Source organism: Pagrus pagrus, assembly GCF_965226575.1.
Source record: "Pagrus pagrus genome assembly, chromosome: 18".
NCBI lineage: Eukaryota > Metazoa > Chordata > Actinopteri > Spariformes > Sparidae > Pagrus > Pagrus pagrus.
Genome location: NC_140202.1, coordinates 16,409,889 through 16,428,624, shown reverse-complemented (window position 1 = coordinate 16,428,624; position 18,736 = coordinate 16,409,889). Strand labels below are relative to the sequence as shown.

Below are 18,736 nucleotides of genomic sequence, written 5' to 3'. Positions count from 1 at the left end.
TAAAATGCATCATCCTATAAAATATGATAATATGAAAATGGGCACAGATCCTATAAAATGCTATTTTACTTCAACTATATCATCACACGCAGCCTGTATCGTGCTGTACTCACAGTTTTGCTTGGATTCAGATCCAGACAACTTTATTAATCCCACAGCTTGCCTTGCATACTTACTAAAACAAAAAATAAAATAAATACAATAAAAATAAAATGAAATATGCCAAGGAGTTCAGTGGAATAAAGTGATCTTTGATAAATAGAAGATGTTAATCTTAAGTTTGATCATCAATTCATAAAATAGAATAGCGATGGACGGTAACAGAGAGTTACCACACTGAGGCATACATTGTTAATGTCACTACACATGACACGTTACCTGATGGGTAGAATTACCTGGTGACCAGCACAGGCCTATTTCATTTCACAGTGCCAGCCCACACAGAATGCACAGGAATGAATGAACAAGAAGCGCCTCGAAGAATGTTTCCCCTGTGCGTCAGGGAAATGGTTTCAAAGAGGACATAGGGTCTGACAGCAGGAAGCAATGTCGACACTGTCTTTCGAGTCCCTCTGCTTAAAAGATGAGGATTGTCCATCCCCAACTGGACCTCGAGGTGTGGAGGATGAGTTTGACACAGACTTGGAGTCAGATGGTAAGCTCATTAAATTCATTCCTGGATTAATTCTGCCTGTGTGCTGCTGTTACTGTACTTTTAATTCACAATCCTGAAGTTAAATCATTCTTAGTTTCCAAAAAAAGTAACATTAACATTACATCAACACAATCATTCATTACTTTATGTATAAACCAGGGTCCATATGGTGGTAATCAAACTGTATGTGCTCACTCATTTCCAGAGAAAGAGGAGGGAAACAAGGAGACATCTATGTCTGATCTCTACCTCCAGGCCTGTAAGCTGGTGGGTGTGGTGCCAGTCTCCTGCTTTATACGAAACCTTGACTCTACAACCATGACTCTCAGCCACCATGGGCTAGGACCTTTAGGTAGCAAGGCACTTGCTATTGCCTTAGTGGTACGTTTTAAAATGCAAGTGTGATATAAGTGTGACTTTCTCAAATCAAACATTTCTGACCAGCTCTTTGTTTTGTAGTCTGATATGCACATCAACACTCTGGAGCTGGCAGACAATCACATTCAGGCCGAGGGAGCTAAATACCTGGTGGAGATGCTGAGGGCTAATTTCACCATACAGCACCTGGTATGTTGTACTGGAAACCTGCCACTAGAGGGCACAAGTGCTTTTTAGGTGACATTTGATGTTGACAGTGGAGAATACAGTGTACTGTACAAGCATCTGTGTTGCTTTCAGGATTTGTCCAACAACTATCTGCTGGCTGCAGGAGCTGAGTGTGTGGCTAAACTCTTACTGAACAACATTTCATTGAAATCGATGAAGCTTTCAGGTAATGTGCACATTTAACTCTACCGATAGTGGGGTGATGTAATGATGGATAGTTTCAAGCATCCACTGAGTCCATAATAAACCAAGTTATGGCTTAAAATCAGTGGATTTAACAGCAACAGTAATAATATAATTATTTTGTGTTTTGAAACATTTCTGTTTTGTCCCAACAGGAAATGGATTCACTGATGAGGATGCTAAATATTTTGCAGACGCCTTGTCTGTAAGTGTTTCATGATCAGCTGTCCAGATACATTTTAGTTACATGGGATATTTAGTTACTTTTGCAATAATTATGTTGCTCATATTTTTTTTTTTTACATTTAGACCAATTCCAGGATAAAGGAACTGGACCTGAGCCATAATGAGTTTTGTGGAAAAGGAGGGGCACATTTGGGACAGCTGCTGGGTACGGTAAAATTCAATCATCTCAATGTCTCTGCAGTGGACATCAGATCCAAGTACTTTATTTTGATTTTACCTTCCATTTCTACAGCAAACAACGAGGGTCTTGAGGTGCTGGATCTTAGCTGGAACTATATTAGAATGAAAGGGGCTGTGGCTTTTTGTGCTGGACTTAAGGTATGACTAATTGAGACGATCACTGACTCGGTGTCTGCCTATCATGCCTGATCACTGTCCATGTTTAGGTGAATATGATGTTAAAACACCTCGACCTATCGTGGAACGGTTTTGGGAATGAGGGTGCCCTGGCCATGGGAGAGGCCCTGAAATTCAACAACACTCTGGTGCACCTCAATCTCAACAACAACCGCCTCACCAACGAGGGTGTCGGCATGCTGTGCAGGGGGCTTGAGTTCAATGACACTCTCCGAGTCCTACTGGTGGGTGGACGAGGCTGTACAAAGCCAACATACATCATCTGTATTGCCTAAAGTGATGTTTTAATTTCTTACACTCCTGTAGCTGGCTTACAACTCTTTAACAGTAGAGGGAGCACTGGCCCTGGTTAATGTGGTAAAGAACACACATAGATGTGCCCTGGAGGAGATCAACATATGTGTGAGTTACTGTGGCGTCATCATAGTTCAAACAAAACATACCATCACAATGAAATCAAGCACAATTAATCCGTATATGCTGTGTATGCCATCTCGTCTGCACCGTCATTATTTTCTCCCTTTGCACCAACAGAATGTGTTGGTAAATGAGAATTTTGTGCATCTGCTGGAGGTGACATGTCAGGAGCATCCCAGTTTGGATGTACAGTATGGAGGGGTGGGAGGCTTCATCGCCAAGAAGCCACCAAAACGTGTTGATCCAATGAAAGTCATCCAGGTGTGTTTGGTCACCTAATGAGAATATGCTCAGAAAAATATTTGGCCTGAAACAGTCATTTCAAGACATTTAATTACATGTGACTTATTAAATAAGTTCAAAATAAAGGATGGTGAGTTGATGTTTATGAATTTAATATACAGTTGTGTGATTTGCTACATTAGACAGAATACCCAATTTGAAATACATTACTTTTATCTATAATACCTGACTGATAAACACTCGAAAAACACAATTTTTATGTAGAAGATCCCCTTAACTATATGTAATAATTGAAAAAAGCCTAAAACTATATATAAGTCGGCATTAATTTAATAGAATCAGAGTATGTTTTTTAATTTATTTAATCAAGTCAACATCAAGTGTCTCTTTGTTTGCTTCTTTATGTATATTTCATGATTGTCAGAGTGTCTTCTCCCGATGTTTTTGAAGGATTATTTGGATCAGCGCAAGCTGCGACTGTGGGATTTCTTTCGGAATATTGACAAAGACGGCACCATGCGTGTCCCTGTTGCTGACTTCAGGAAAGCAGTGCAGGTTTCTGAAACTGATTACAGATTTTGACTGTGCAAAGTCAGTGACATTTTTCAGGAAGTACTGCACTGATGAATTTCACTGACAGAATACCTTGAAATCATGCATGATGAGCTCTCTTCCGGTCTAGACTCTCTGACCTTTTCCTTTTTGTTCTGTGAAACCATGACAGCAATCAAGTATTCCTCTGGATCGATACCAGATTGAGGAGCTGATTCAGAGACTCGATCGTGACAGGACAGGAATGGTAGACTACAGGTGAGTGCGTCTCCTGTTGTTTGCTCATACTCACAGATGGGCCTTCTAAAATGCTTCACAGAGTAGGCCTGTCATTTGTTAAGGTTTACTGTTGTGCGTATTGGCGTTGCTGTGAATTTTTACGATCACTCGTTTCATCGTTGTTTGAATAACGGCTGAACCAAGAGTGTTTTATTTATGAGTTGGGAATTTGTCCAGATCTTCACCCTGAATGGCTCAGGAGCATGCAGTAAATTGGCTGCAGTCCTAAATCTTGGTTCCCTAAAGCGGTCCAAGACGTTCTTAGGATTATCTCATGTTTCTGTGCAGGGGACTGGCAGATACAAGAAAACAGATGATGAGGGATCACCGCCGCCAGCTGAGGAAGGTTGAGTCCCGTCAGAAGAAAGAGAAGCAGAAGAGCGACCGCATCCTCAAGACCTTCCAGAGTGCAGTCGAGGCGGTAACACCACACAGCTCCTTGGTCATATCTCCAGGAGGTGCCAAAGAGGATTCAAGTGGCCCTCAGCCCTTCTCTGCCACCCCGCTCAGTTCTTGGCACCACATTGTCATGTCAAACAGCAGTCGCTATTCAGTCACCAATCTGAGCAGCGAGCACGTCCACCTGCCCATGTTGGGAGGCACCACGTCCTACCGGCCCACCAGTTCCCTGGCAATGCGCTCATACTCGCAGCCAAACCTGCTGGATGACTCCCCTCGCTCTGCTCCGGGCAAGTCCATCTCTGCCCAGGGTGTGCGCTCCAATCCAGAGATGGGCCACAGCAAGCTAAGTCCCACCACTAACCACCTGACCAGGTCCAGGCCTGCGCTTAATGCCAAGCAACCAGAGGTTAAAGCCAAAACCAAGAAAGTGAAGAAGAAGAAAACGATGAAACGTGTCGATAAGGGCTCAAAGAAGAAGAACTGAAGTGATTGTCAAAAATGTTAGGAAATGTTTATCTTTTTGCGTGACACTGTTGGATGTGACACACAATTAAAATAAAGATTTTAATCATTTATCTCGCTTCTAATTTCTAAACATGCAAAATGCATCCCTCAGTTTGTGACTGATGGGTCATTTGGGACACAAAGCATTTCATAACACTTGGGAACTCTGTCAGATGGTGGACCCACCCATCAGTGCTTCTCTCAAACATTGATGGATCATTTCAAACATCCGGGTGTTTCATTTCTGTTTGCTGAAGATAACATTACATGTATATAACCCCCCAAAGCTCCAGCTCTCTCAATCATAACAACTCCGACTGCATCAGAATGATCGGCACGCTGTGTTTCTTCGCACTGCTGAGCTCCGCGATGGCCTGGGGGGTATGTATGGCTCGACTGATTCATCCATATTCTTTGAGGTTGTTGAGGTTAGCCAATCTACTGTAAAGTATGTTCGTGTGACCTCTTTGTTTTTCAGCGTGTGGGCCTGTGGAGCGAGGGGAGGAATGAGACAGGTGGAGGTGGAGGTGGAAGCGGGGACAGGTGCACTTGTGATGCCTTCCTGCCCAGTTCTACCTTTCCTATCAAAGACCTGGTGGAGGTGGAGCAGACGGCTGTGGAGATCTCCCAAAAACTAGAGCTGGAGATGGGCAAGGTAGTCTTAGAAGCATGTGCAATAGATGACGACGCATCTATGGGGGCGCTGGATGTAAAAAAAAATGGCGCCCCATACATTTCAAACAGACAAAACAATCAAGTTTTTTGTGTCTGATTTTTTTCAGCTGGAAGAGTATGAGACCAAGCTGACGTCTTACGCAGAAAAGATAATAAAGTTGACATTCGAAATTGGAAAAATGGAAAAGAACCCTGATGATTACAGCGACGCCGACATAAGTGAGATAAAGGTGGAGATTAAACAAGTGGAGGCTCTGATTAATGAGCTGCAGCTCTCCATTAAAGTCTCCACCACCGTCTTCGAGTCTCTGCATGTACAGGTAAGGTCCTGCTGATGGCGGTCGCCGCATCAATCATACACATAATGCAAATCAAAACCCATGTGTTTCCTCTCAGATCACAGTCATGGTGGAGACCCTGAACAGGCTGGAGAAGACCTACGACAGGAATCTGGTCCTAGTGACCCGTCGGGAGTACATCAAGGTGCAGCTGCAGCTAGAGGAGTGTGAGCGACGCCACCAGGAGCTTTTTTACCCCAACATTGGTATGCTCATTCACACTGATATCCACATTTAAATACAAGCTCTCTTTGCAGTCATTTAACAGTTGTTTTCCTCTTTTTCTACAGGGTCTTGTGCACACACAGGTATATCCAAGCTTGGCAAGCCATTTGTAAGCCATCTGAATGCTGATCTTAGTACTGGCAAAATATACGGAGGCTGGGGGAAAGATTCAAAGCCCATTCCTGACAGAAAATCTATGTACTGGTACTCTGGGTACACTAGTCCCTCCATTATTGACATTAAGTTCTACACTAACTACAAGAACCTCATTTTGAGGGAACACTTCGATCATCGAAGCTTAAGCAGTAGCTGGTATGGCCAAGGGAACAATTTCATCATCCGTGACAACACTCTGTACTATCAGATCAACAATCCATTTGGGTTGGCCAAACTGAATTTCACCACCTCAAAGTATGAGTCCAGGGTGATTCCCAAGGCTAGCTCCAGATTCTCCTATTCGAACTCAGCCTATCAGAACTTTGACTTTGCCGCTGATGAAACTGGCCTGTGGGTGACCTATGCTTCAGAGGAGTCCAGTGGCCGGATGATCCTGGCTAAAATAGACGAGCCTTCTTTTGGGGTTGAAGAGGAATGGCAGACTAGCGTCTATAAACCAGGAGTGAGCAATGCCTTCATGGTGTGCGGTGTTCTTTATGTGCTCAGAACAGTTGACGTCCACACTGAAGAGATATTTTACAAGTTTGACACCAAAACCAAACAAGAGAGCTACATCAGTATTCAATTTGAGAGGTTTAGGGAAAAGTATTCTAACCTGGACTACAATCCCACTGACCAGAAGCTCTACATGTACAATGATGGCTACTATGTGACCTACCATCTGTGGTTTAACCACACAGCTGAAGCCACCGTGGAACCACCACTTGTCCTGAGCTAAATCAGTATTTGTTAATACTGAAGTATCACAATCTATCAAATGAAGCATATCTTTCACTACATCTTGCATGCTTATGTAGTGCATCCTTTATCCTCCTCCTTTCTAATAAATGATCTCAAGCATTACAAAAGTGTCAAGTGTGTCATTGTCCAAAAGCTCATGAACATACTGCATTATTTTCTAATCATACAGTATAGCTGCTGTCATTTCACCACATTCCCTCTCACCTATTCATTCTCATTCAATATTTCATTTAGATTGTCAAGGACGACACAATAAAATGCCTCTATGTCTGCAACAGTGATGTTATCAAGCCTCCATACAGCCTGTGGAACTATAACAGGGACAGCAGTGTTCATACAGATGAATGACAAACTAAATGATATTAAATATTTGAAAAAATAAACAATGTGTCTAATGAACATGTTGAGCTATTATGAGCAGCCAGAACAGCTTTAATGCACCTTGGCATACACTCTTTATGTCTGTAGAAGTCTACTGGAAGGATGAAACACCTTTCAAAACATAATGCAACATAGATATTCAGTAAAGCCTTTTGAGAAGCAACCATTTTACATTGTAGACGAATAGCCAAATTTTACCAGTGACGGGAATAAAAAAAAGAAAAAAGACGCAGTTACATCTCTGTAAGATCTTCCAGAGAGCCAGCATGCACAGTGAGGCAGGCACACCTAAATGTAATCAATTACTTACACCTGTGCTTTTCCTACCACGTGTCAAAATGTGTGCTGTTAAAAGGTTGCGTTATAATGACTGTGAACCGTATCTTATAAGTCACACCACTGACCTCTCATACCCTGTTTAGAAGCATCTGCACTAATCACATGTCATATTTTCGTTCCATTTATTGCTGTACACAGAAGTAGATTAAGAGGAACCTGCAATTTGGAGATGGATCACACACAATCATTGCTTTTCCCACACTACTTTTTGTTTACAGGATTATTGCACTCAAACGCAAATTTACACTCATGTGCAATTTGTAAGAATTTGCAACCTGTTGCCAACAAATAGGGGCAATATATCACCAGAGCAGGCTGCCTGCTAACTGCCGCCAACTCTATTCTGTTCAATGACTGTAGTTGCTGTTAGCTTGTTAGCTGTACAGCTAGCTGGGCAGAGCTGGTGTATGTTAACACAGTAGCTTTGGACCACAGGGAGAAAGAGGTTTCCAGGCATGGGGCTAGCTAGTTAGCATGGTAACTTTAGTAAATATATCTGCAAAACAGTACATAGATATCTTTGATATAATGTCGAAACTCTCATATTTTACAATCTGTTCAACAAACACAAACCGAGGTTTTTATGTTTGTTTTTCATATCAGAGGTTCAATTTTACAACATTACGTTTATAACTGTCACACCTGCACACTTCTTTCTCTACAAATCTTTCTTTTCCTTCATGTTGCTTCTGAAGTGAGTAAAACATTGCCATGTACTGCACAGTGACTTCCTGGGGTTTGAGTCAGCATTTCACTCCAAAGATTTTCCCCTGTGGCACAATATCTCCTTCTCATGAAACACTTTGTCCAAAGTCACATGCATAAGATTATGCAATTAACCATGTGGGTGGGGAAGCAATTCAAAGATTTGATTCTTTCATTCACAGTACACTGAGAATTTACTATCTGGGTTAGATTAGATTTCATTAGGTTATAACAGCCTGAATCACAGTGTCTGACTGGGCATATGATGACATCATTCTACCATATAACACATACAACACTTAGCTAACAGGACATAACCATAACAAGGTGGTCACTACATATGGCATTTTTCTCATCCACACCCCATGTTCACATCAGAGATGACGTGGTGGCTTCCTCAGAGGATATTGTGAGCAAACAAGGATGAAGAATACCTGTGACGAGGTATTAACTATGAGAAGAGACAAGGTGTCCATGATGATGTGATAAGAAATGTCTTTAAAAGCCCTCTGACCAGGCTACCAAGGAGACACTTGAGTAGAAAACTGAGACACGATGCTGCCACTTCTGCTGCTGCTTCTACCAGCCCTCAGTCCTGCTTCGGCCTGGACTGTAAGTGACCCATATCTCCTATTATAACATGCATCGGTCATTTATTTTAATTGACATTAATGGTGTTTTTTTCAGCCAGTGGAGGACTGGGAGTCGGGCAGTGTGACTGCATCAGTGGGTGAGTCAGGTCAGTGCGTTTGTCATGTGTATCTGCCTGACACCACCTTTCCTGCCGACCGGGTTGAGCACATGCAACAAGTCAGCAAGGATCTGATCCTGGAAGTGGAAATTCAAATGAACAAGGTGCATTTTGACCTAATAATATTTAAGTCTGAACCATTCCACAGCTTTTAAGCATCAACACATACATTTTTGGTGTGATCATTATGCTGATCATGTGTTTTCACTCTCTCAGATGAAGACCTATGAGGGTAAGTTGGAGGTCCACCTGAAGGAGCTTTCAGACCTGACTGTGAGAGTGGCCATGCTGGAGACCAGTGCTGACAGTTACATCAAACTGGACTTTGAGTTGCTCAGGATTGAGCTCAGAGAGTTTGAAGCTCTGGTGACCCAGCTCAAAGACTCCCTCAACTCCTCCTCGCCCATGTTCGACAGCCTGTACACTGAGGTGGAAGAGATGTTTTTTTACTTACAAATAACGTGGCTTTCTTCAGTTAGAATATTAGATTCCACTTTGATTTATGTGTTTATTCCCAGATCCGCAACATGACCCTCATTGTGAACCAACTGGAGAGTTTTGACAAGAGCAACCTGGAAGTGATCCGCATTGAGTTCACTAAGCTGCAGAGGAAGCTGGAGGAGTGCCAGACAGAGCAGGAGGTCATCAAGCCAGATATTGGTAAGAAAGCTTGTCAGAAGTTTTTGGATAATGGTCTAAAAATCAGCCATCGCCATCCAGTCTCAACATTTTTTTTTCTGCCCAGGCAACTGCAATCACACAGGAATCATGAACATCAGCAGACCAATGGTGATCCAAGTGAATGCTGATTTGGCTGCAGGTTATGCATATGGAGGCTGGGGTAAAGACTCCAAACCTCTTCGAGGCTCTGAATCAATGTACTGGTACAGTGCATACAGCGGTGCCAATCTGCGATACTTCTACTTGTACTCTAACTATGAAAACCTACTTCGGAGGTCTGCATTCAAGTCCCACCAAATGTCGTCAGGGTGGGTCGGGACCGGTAACAATTACATTGTTCACAATAACGCTGTATATTACCAGATCAACTCACCTTTCAGTATGGCCAAACTGAACCTGACCACCTCCAGTTATGTCTACAGAGTGATCCCAGCTGCCAGTTCGAGGTTCTCGTACAGTTACTCAGCGAATCAGAACTTGGACTTTGCAGCTGATGAAAATGGCTTGTGGGTAATGTATGCCTCAGAGGAGAGCAAAGGTAAAATGGTCATTGCCAAAATAGATCCAAAGTCTTTCGGCATTGAGGACGAGTGGAACACCAATGTGTTCAAACAGTTGGCAGGGAATGCTTTCATGGCCTGTGGAGTCATGTATGTCACCAGGTCAGTGGATCTGACCACGGAGGAGATCTACTATGCGTTCGACACAAGGACAAAGGAGGAGAAACACCTCAACATCCGCTTTCCCAAGTTCCAGGAGACGTACAGCAACCTGGACTACAACCCCACTGATCAGAAGCTCTACATGTACAACAACGGCTACTACGTGTCCTACAATGTGAAGTTTAACAAAGAATGATCCCTTCTCTTTATGATCCGCCGTATTGTGATTGATACGATTGATCTGTATTTACTCACTTTGTCACTGGAGCTCTGTTATGCTCGGTAAGGCTATGTATTTTCCTTAATAAAATCAAACTGAAGCATTCAAGTTGTGCAAGTTGCTTGATTTTATATGTATATAAGTAATACTATTGAAAAATGACTGATACATACAGTACGGGAAAAGTGTGTGATTAAAAATGTATCTTGTTCCAGATAATGAAATGAAAGTTCTCTGGTTATAATGGAAAAAGATATATACACAAAAACTAGCTGATAGCATTTGTTGGCCTCAAATTACTAGGGTGCAGTCTGGCTTTATGGAAGGTTACATTTTCTGAGTAAATGCTCTGGATCGTGTTTGGTGAGTTTGTAAGACACTTGTCATTTCACCACATTTTGGCACTCAGCATCATAAAACTGGGTGGGAGCCTCTTCCTTTTTTTTGCACCACATGAGGGACATTCATGTACTGTAGTGTGAGAAAAAATGAGAGAGAGAGTTCAGGTTCAGTGTCATGGCAGCATTGTCAGAATAAAGGAGAGCAGTTCCTATTTTCATACTGAGGTTTCGTCAGTGACAAATACATTAAACTTCTCAGAGGAGCAAACCAAATTATAAAACTGCAGTAATCCCTGGATAATTTGTTTAATATGCACAGCTGCACTGATCTCAAGGATGCAAATAAAATTATCATGTGTGTGCAATGACGTCACATGCCTTAGCTGGGCTGATAGGAAGTGCAAAATCCAGCAGTCCTATTGTCCTCCTATAACACTGTTTGACTCATTTTGGACAGTTTGAAAACAAATAATCAAAACTTGATACAGCAGAACCAGAGACATCTTCCAAAACCTGGTGCCTACATTACCCACAATGCAATTTAGCCAATTTGAGTGACATCACTGGAGGCAATATATCAGATTACATGCCACTTCCTCTGGAGGCACGAAAGGCTTTATACCACCTTTACATTACTCACTTCACTCACATATGCAGCAGTAGTGTGAACGCACTTGAATGTGTACAACTGGTGGAGTTAACCTTTAACAATAACTATAATAACTGAAGAAATGCATGTACTGTATGTATACTATATAGAAAATTAAAAGTTTCTTGTGGCAAATTTAAGTTAAAGTGTGCAAAATAAGAAATATGACTGAATGAACATTTGATAAAGGGCGTAAGTAATTGTAAACCTCTGTGATAAATCAGACCCCTCCCTTCCCCCTTGTGCTTTTTGGAAAAGGTTAAAGCTTCCCCTTCCTCCCTCCCCTCCTTTACCCATCCTGCTCCTTACTGTAGCTTCCACCCCCTCCCTGTAAACCAGCCCTCCCTTGGGGACGACGACTCTCCTCTGTGCTCCGGTTGGAGCCTGGCTCCATCTGGTACTGAGCGCCAAGAGCCGGCAGATTATGGATTCTGGGCAGGGTGATCCTCTGTTCACAGTGGATGGGTCACATCAAAGATATACTATAATTCATAATCCTTTTGTAAACTGAGCATAGTTCACGTGGGATTTGTCGATAGCTGACACTAATAAAATAAAATAAAATAAAAAATCAATCCATTTTGGAAGCAGAAGTCAGGGTTGAAAATGGCCTTCAGTCAGTGCACACAAAAACAGTACTGTCCCTTTAAGGATGAGAGGGGGGGGAAGTAGGAGCCTCGCGTGAAATGGTACCCTGGAGTGACATCATGCTCGGCCAATCAGCAGCCTCGCCTGAGCTCTCTCCTCCTCCCCCTTTCTCCTGCTGGGATGAGTGCTCAGGCTGCTGGTGACACGGACTGCTGCTGCTGCTGATGCTGCTGCTGCTGGGGCGGAGGGTCCAGGGCATGCTCGCCTCACATCAGGTACACTGTGTATTTGCGCACGTACCGCCTGTGTTATATGCTTCATGTTCGTGTTTTTTACCATGATTACTGGCTCATTGGAAATATGAGTGCATGTTGGGGAGATGATGGAGGATGGAGATGGGGGAGACTGAGGATGGCTTTGTGTGTTTCATAACACTCCTTAGAGGATGTCGCCTCCATGACTGTAGCAAGGATGGGGTGTGATGTTTGTGTTTCTGTCTTTAGCCGAAAATAAACGAGATTTCACATCAGTGGGAGGTTTTCCAGTGAACATTAGCATTCATTGTGTGGCTGGTAATGCATTTGTATAATGTGACAAAGATTAATTGCATGATAATAGGGATTTTAAAAATTCTTGTCAGCAAAAAAAAATGTATTTGCCCCTGGGAAATAATCCATTGCATGTGATTTGAATAAGTGTGTGGGTTGTTCTGCAGTGTAGCACACATAGATGCTTTTTTTTGTGTAGGAGAATATAGTAAGATGTGGGTGTTGTCACCTACTCCAGTGTCATCTTTAGCTTTCCACCATCCTGTAGGGATTACCGGCTTCTTAATTTACCTGAGACACACGACAGCGTGCCTCAGCGCTCTGAGTCACCCCCCTGTCATTTTTGCAACTCTCCTTCTTTCCATTCATCAGAAATAGTAGGCAGTAGCTTGTACTCACTTCCTGTCCTGGTCAGGAGTTTAACTCTTTGTTCATCCTGCTCGCTCAGATGATCATGCTCCTGAGCCGTGGAGTCACCGGGGGCAGACACGCACCGAGCTCAGTGGCAACATATAGAGATGTGTCCTGCTATTAGAGACACCAGGGAGCAAAGGTGAGTCTTTAAAAAGCCGAAGAGCTGCAGTTATGATTCAGATTCACTTTCTGTTTCTAAATTTATGAAGCTTGTTCACACCTCGACAGTCTGCCATGCGCAGCCGAATCCACAGTTGATAAATCTAACATGTTACGCTGTTCTCAGGCCCATCTGGTCCTTGACGGGTCCCAAACAAGGCAGCGATGGCGAAGAGAGATTACCTGGTGGAGGCGGCCAAGCAGATCCGCATGGCCCTGGACAGCGAGGTCAATGAGGACTATGAGGCAGCTTTCAGTTACTATAAGAATGGCGTGGACCTGCTCCTGAATGGGGTTCAGTGTAAGTTGTCATTTAAGGTCTTTCACACAAGTATTAATGGATCTGTGACACAGCGAATGGGGAATTTCAAAGGGCGTGTTTGCGCAAGACATGTGATAGGAACACGAGGACCAGAATAAAAACAGGAAGCCACAAAGCAAAGGTTAAAGACAGATCCCTTTACTGGCAAGTCATTTTCCCCCAGTGTCAAAAAACATCTGTGTGTTACCAATTCTTACACTAGATAAAGACCAAGGTTTAGTCAGGACAGAGTTTTATCTGAGTTATTCTGTTCACACAGCTACAGCATTTTTCTCATTTTATTGGTGTTTAACTGTTTTACAGTGGACCCAAACAAGGAGCGTCGGGAGGCAGTGAAGAGGAAGACAACCCAGTATCTTAAGAGAGCTGAAGAGATCTTCATCACACATCTGCAGGATAACCTCGGGAAGGGAAGCTCTCATTTAGGGGTAAGACGATCAGCCTTTGCTATAGCAAATGATGACAAGCTCAAGGAAAATGTCCTGATGTCTCTTTCCTGATGGTTTGACGCTTACAATTGTTGAATTTCTGTTTCAAACCATGGTCTCTCCAATGGCAGCGTGGTTTTGCGCTTACAGTTATTGAAATGAAGTCCTGAACTCTGGTCTCTCACTTCTTTACGTTGCAACTTAACGTTTCTCTATGTTCATCAGAACAAGCACGACTAGAAATGATCTCACTGTCTTGTTCAAATTGTCCCGTGTTGTTTAATATATCCGGTGGTTTCACGCTTACAAATGTTGAAACATCTCGCTCGTCACGCCACCACATCCCCTACTCCTTCGGACATGAAAGCCAGCTCATATATATATCTGTTATCTGAACACGATATGACGCATGCTGTAGAAATGTTGATTTGATGTGATGTGAAATGTGCAAATTTAAGGTATACATGGTTTGCAGAAACATACAGTGCCAACATTTTATTCTGGGGACTGGGCTGTGCAGCCTCATTCATCTCAGATATTGTGGGACAAACGCATTTCTTGCTTGCCATGTGTTGCATTGTCGCCGTCGCTGATATCCTGTCTCTGGCTTTCACCACCAGGGTTACAGCAGTCTGAGATTCCGTCCAATCAGACACTTGAGTTCGCCTGTGGAGGACCTGGAGATGTGTAAGGTGGTTGGAGTGACTGATAAGGTAAGCTGAGCGTTTCAGTGCCAGCGTTGGCTTTGTGTATTGACGCTGCTTGTTGTATCTGCTTTGCTATGGAAGCCTGAAGATGTTTATTTTTCATTCCAAAGGTCCTGATTGTACAAAGTATGGTCAATAAGGAGACATTTGTTGTTAAGGTGAGTATTCAGTTTTCTTTGACATCATACAGAGGTGCAGTCCAGAGTAAACGGAGAGCTATGGGCATTGCTATTTATTATTATAAAGACAGCAACAACTATCCACTGACAGCAGAAATGATTTGGGGGTTGCCATCTGGCAGCCAGCTAGTCCTTGTATTGTGTGGCAGGCCAGTCGATGGGAGCTCTCTCCATCCTGTCTCCCTGAGTATCATCCAGCATTGATCTGCCTGAAAGCTCTCACCCTTTTAGCCAGCGCAAGACACTGCACCTCAAATTTCAGTGGCCAGAGGGAGAATGTCATGGACAGGCACTGATCTCTACAGGGGCAACCCAAGCAGTAGCTGGTGTTTATTTTAACCATGACTGATTTAGACACACAAAAACATGTCCATTTTCTCTATCCCTCACCCTAATGAGATCAGTCGTTATGTGTTCTTGCAGAGTCTGGTGAAGTCGAGCTGGGAGAGCAGGGACCAGCCAACCATCATTCCTCAGGGGGTGCCATACATGGTTAAGCTACTAAGATATTACGTCAGCGAGGATGCCGTGTATCTGCATCTTGAGCATGTCAAAGGTGAGCTGTCAACAGCTGCTCTGTTCTCAGCTGACCACATTAACACAGTGGCCATTTTCCTCTGATGCCGTGCTCAGGGTGGGAAGCTTGAATGCTGGGATAATTTGAACTAGAAGCTCAAGTACGTTTAGCATTAGCTTGCCAGTAGTTCAATTACATTCATATCTGCATAGTTTTTTAAGTAGAAAAGGGTTTTTTTTGGCTATTTTTTGTGTTGTTAACTACTGAAACAAGGAATTTTGGGCCATAACCGATAAGGAGAACTTGGATATACGTATGTGCTTTTAATTAGTCACAAGTATCAGAATTTCTATTTGCTAACAAATGTTTACTTGGGCACTTTTTGGAGTTAATTAAATTGAGTGACACTGGTGTTTCTTCCCCTGCTGTCTTAGGTGGGAGGCTCTTCTCCAAGCTGCACAAGCTGAGAAACGAGAAGGCCAAGGAACACCCAGAATGTCTCACTTCTGGCCAGCACAACGTCAAGATGAAGACCAGCTACACCTCACCCACAATCAGCACAGACTACCAGCACAACAGCCGAGGGAGCACAGGAGTGATTCCACAGAAGTTGACCGATGAGAGCCCAGATACGGACTTCCCCACCTCCTGGGACGAGACTCAGCAGCGACTGGAGAGCTGCGGGACTCACTCCTACATCGAGGAGACGGGCTGTCTCCAGAACACACGCTCCGCCGCATCATTTTATACCAAGCTCGATCGGCTAACTCTGCATTCTGGCTCGACGAGGACACAGCTCAACACCCGCATCCACCCACCAGCTCCCAGTTTGTGTTTGCACTCCAGTGAAACTCAGGAACAGCCTGCTCTTCCTCTCTCTTGTGCCCGTGTCAATCTGGCTCTCAATGTCATGTCAGAGATCCATACAGAACAGAAAGCCGGGTTGGGACTGACGGAGTGCAGCTCTGAGTTCGAAGAGGCTTGGAAAGCTGCCGATCGAGCACAAAACTGTGAGAAAATAAACCCCTATGCAGTGACTGACAGTCTTTCACATAGCACGCTCGGACAAAGGGAACCTCATACAAGTCAGACCTCATTTCTAAAAGCAGGATCACCAAACAGTGAAAATAATGGTTTGAGTTCGTCCCCTGCCATTTTGCATCTTCCTCTCCATTGCCAAACCCAGATCCGTGGCAGGGCATCCTGGGATACCAGTGGCTCTCACCAAGGATCTGTTTTGAGCGGCACCTCTGCTGCAGACATGGTCACAGACTCAAAGCAGGACAAAAGTAGTCCAGACACAGAGGAAAGAAATGGGATGGTAGTCATCAGGAGCACAGACAGAGCTGTATTTTCTGAATACACTGACACAAGGACCACCTCAGAAACCTCCTGGCCTTCCTCTGCTTCCCTCTGCCACAGTATTGCAGCGAAACAGGGGACATTTTCAGGGGTCGCCCTGGCAAGAGACGGCGTAGAGGAGGCCTGCGAACTGAGTCCTCGAGAGAAGGTGGCACCCGCAAAATCTTTTGTGAGCTGGTTCTCCTCTGGAGCCCCACCTCACAGGAAGAGGGAGGACACGGATGCTGTCGTTAAATCAGAAGGATCTGTGGGGCAGGGGGAAGACGAGATCATAGAGGTGGACGGCTGGTGCCACCTGCCTCGGATCCCTGTCAAGTCCTCCCCGACAGATAAGACCATGCAGACCTTCTGGGGGCTTCCCGAGGCAGAGGTGCGTGTGTGGGGTGCTCAGATCCTGCTGGCCCTGGAGAGTCTGCATCAGCAAGGCATCCTGTGTCGAGACCTCAACCCTAGAAACGTTCTGCTCACCAGCAACGGTGAGTTCATCAAATACCTGTAAAAGACGGCACGTGGAAAACCGCAGTACTTTTGTTTCTTGATCGGATGTTTTAATGTTTGTTTTTTTTACAGGAAAGGTGTGTTTGACATTTTTCGGCCAGTGGAGTGAAGTTCAGTCAGAGATTTGCTCCAGAGCCATGGAACAGATGTACTGTGCTCCAGGTACAAACGTGCTTCACTGTTACCTAAACCAGGAGATGTTCCTGGGTGTAACCTGCCACCTAGTGGCAAGATTCAGCTGGTCCACCTTATTCTGAATATGAAGCCAAGGACTGCACATTGTATGGGAATAAATATTGTGTATGATTGCAACTTAACTCACCTCATTGTATGTTTTAGAAATTGGGGGCGTGTCCAGGGCTACAGAGGCGTGTGATTGGTGGAGTCTTGGGGCCTTGTTGTTTGAACTCCTAACTGGAATGGTAAGCCCAGGCACAGGAGGCACGTTCAGTCTCACAGAGTAAATTCTGCAATAGGCCTGCAACTAACAATTTATTTCACTGGTGATCAATCTATTGAATATTTTTTCGATTTATTGATCAGTTGTTTGGTCTATTAAGATTGTGTATAATGTCAGTCAGCGTTTCCAAAAGGCCGAGATGCCCAAAGATATTCAGTTTACTGTCATAGAGGAGCAAAGAATCCTGGAAATATTCACATTTAAGAAGCTGAATCAGAATACTGACTTTTTTGCATGTAAACTAACTCAAACAAGTTAATCATTTATCAAAATAGTTGAGTTAATTTAATAGTTGACAACTAATCAGTTAACCGATAAATCGTTGCAGCTCTAGTCTACAACTTGGTCATTGGTTCACTGTTTCTCACTCGCTCTGTTCACTGTGCCTCCAGCCACTGTGGCAGCTCCATCCAGCAGGAATCCACTCCCACACCCAGCTGCTCATCCCCGACCACCTGAGCACCGCAGCTGCGTCTCTGCTCACTGAGGTCAGATTTAAGGCTTGAAACACCCACATCGGTAAAAAACTATAAAGTTTGATGTCATTTCATCTTACAGTATCTCCACTCTCCTTAATGCTGCTCCACAGTTGCTTCAGTTTGATGCTGGCTATCGCCTGGGCTCTGGAGGTGGAGGAGTGAGTGACATCAAGTGTCATCCCTTCTTCAGCAGCGTCTCCTGGAAAGCTCTGAGCTGCTAGCAGGTTGCAGCTGCTGCGCCCCTCATCTCTCTGTGCTGCATGGGAAGTGAAGCTGAACCTGAATCTGAGCGTCCTCGTGTGGCCAGAACGGATGCAGCACCAGATCCTGGTTTCCCTTTGCATTTTGTGCTTCCCAAAGAAAAATCTCACAATAAAAACTGAAAATGACAAAACCGATGAACAGTGTCCCTTCAAAACATGACACAATGTATATTATAATTATTATATATATTATTTCGACTTCTGACAACAAAAGATGTTTGGACAGACAAATATTGTAGAAAAACAAGCATATTAGGCAATAAATTGTTAATTCTTCTCTATCTCTGGCACTGTTGAGGCCTTTGTCTGTGTTATAATTGATCAACAGGCTGTATGTATGGCTCCAAAGATGTCTGAGACTATTTACAGTTTATCACTGTAGATGTAAAGTTAGGGGATATGAACCTCACACCTGCAATTATTTCAAATCTTCTACACCTACAGTAGCATTAAGTACATCCCACCTGAATCAGATGTTGTCAT

At 43.7% G+C, this 18,736-nt stretch overlaps 4 protein-coding genes across 4 annotated transcripts; all 4 read left to right on the top strand.

Annotated features, from left to right (window-relative positions):
* Positions 1–546: 546 nt before the first annotated feature.
* lrrc74a (leucine rich repeat containing 74A) lies at positions 547–4,424 on the top strand (the record flags this gene model as incomplete). The annotated part of the gene is made up of 13 exons (XM_084381470.1): positions 547–655; positions 861–1,036; positions 1,115–1,222; positions 1,334–1,427; positions 1,600–1,649; positions 1,754–1,835; positions 1,923–2,008; positions 2,077–2,271; positions 2,354–2,449; positions 2,582–2,725; positions 3,158–3,262; positions 3,432–3,517; positions 3,827–4,424. 13 exons carry the CDS (start codon positions 547–549, stop codon positions 4,422–4,424), a joined length of 1,929 nt encoding a protein of 642 aa, XP_084237596.1.
* Positions 4,425–4,771: 347 nt separating this feature from the next.
* LOC311274430 (olfactomedin-4-like) lies at positions 4,772–6,577 on the top strand (the record flags this gene model as incomplete). Its single annotated transcript, XM_084382108.1, has 5 exons — positions 4,772–4,825; positions 4,923–5,099; positions 5,227–5,439; positions 5,516–5,663; positions 5,748–6,577. 5 exons carry the CDS (start codon positions 4,772–4,774, stop codon positions 6,575–6,577), a joined length of 1,422 nt encoding a protein of 473 aa, XP_084238234.1.
* Positions 6,578–8,580: 2,003 nt separating this feature from the next.
* On the top strand, positions 8,581–10,315 carry olfm4.2 (olfactomedin 4, tandem duplicate 2; the record flags this gene model as incomplete). Its single annotated transcript, XM_084382109.1, has 5 exons — positions 8,581–8,637; positions 8,713–8,880; positions 8,993–9,205; positions 9,295–9,436; positions 9,522–10,315. The coding sequence occupies 5 exons, from the start codon at positions 8,581–8,583 to the stop codon at positions 10,313–10,315; spliced, it is 1,374 nt and encodes a 457-aa protein (XP_084238235.1).
* A 1,790-nt stretch (positions 10,316–12,105) lies between these two features.
* On the top strand, positions 12,106–18,541 carry rps6kl1 (ribosomal protein S6 kinase-like 1). Its single transcript, XM_084380607.1, has 12 exons — positions 12,106–12,192; positions 12,914–13,018; positions 13,166–13,339; positions 13,664–13,788; positions 14,409–14,501; positions 14,606–14,653; positions 15,098–15,230; positions 15,626–17,029; positions 17,124–17,213; positions 17,391–17,473; positions 17,904–17,999; positions 18,101–18,541. The coding sequence occupies exons 3-12, from the start codon at positions 13,204–13,206 to the stop codon at positions 18,209–18,211; spliced, it is 2,319 nt and encodes a 772-aa protein (XP_084236733.1). The 5' UTR covers positions 12,106–12,192; positions 12,914–13,018; positions 13,166–13,203; the 3' UTR covers positions 18,212–18,541.
* The last annotated feature ends 195 nt before the right edge of the window (positions 18,542–18,736 follow it).

Excerpts from the sequence above, each read along its gene's own strand:
- rps6kl1 (XM_084380607.1), top strand. The coding sequence starts at position 13,204 with ATGGCGAAGAGAGATTACCTGGTGGAGGCGGCCAAGCAGATCCGCATG. Across the intron at positions 14,654-15,097 it reads AGGAGACATTTGTTGTTAAG|AGTCTGGTGAAGTCGAGCTG; the intron begins GTGAGTATTCAG and ends GTGTTCTTGCAG. Across the intron at positions 15,231-15,625 it reads GCATCTTGAGCATGTCAAAG|GTGGGAGGCTCTTCTCCAAG; the intron begins GTGAGCTGTCAA and ends CTGCTGTCTTAG.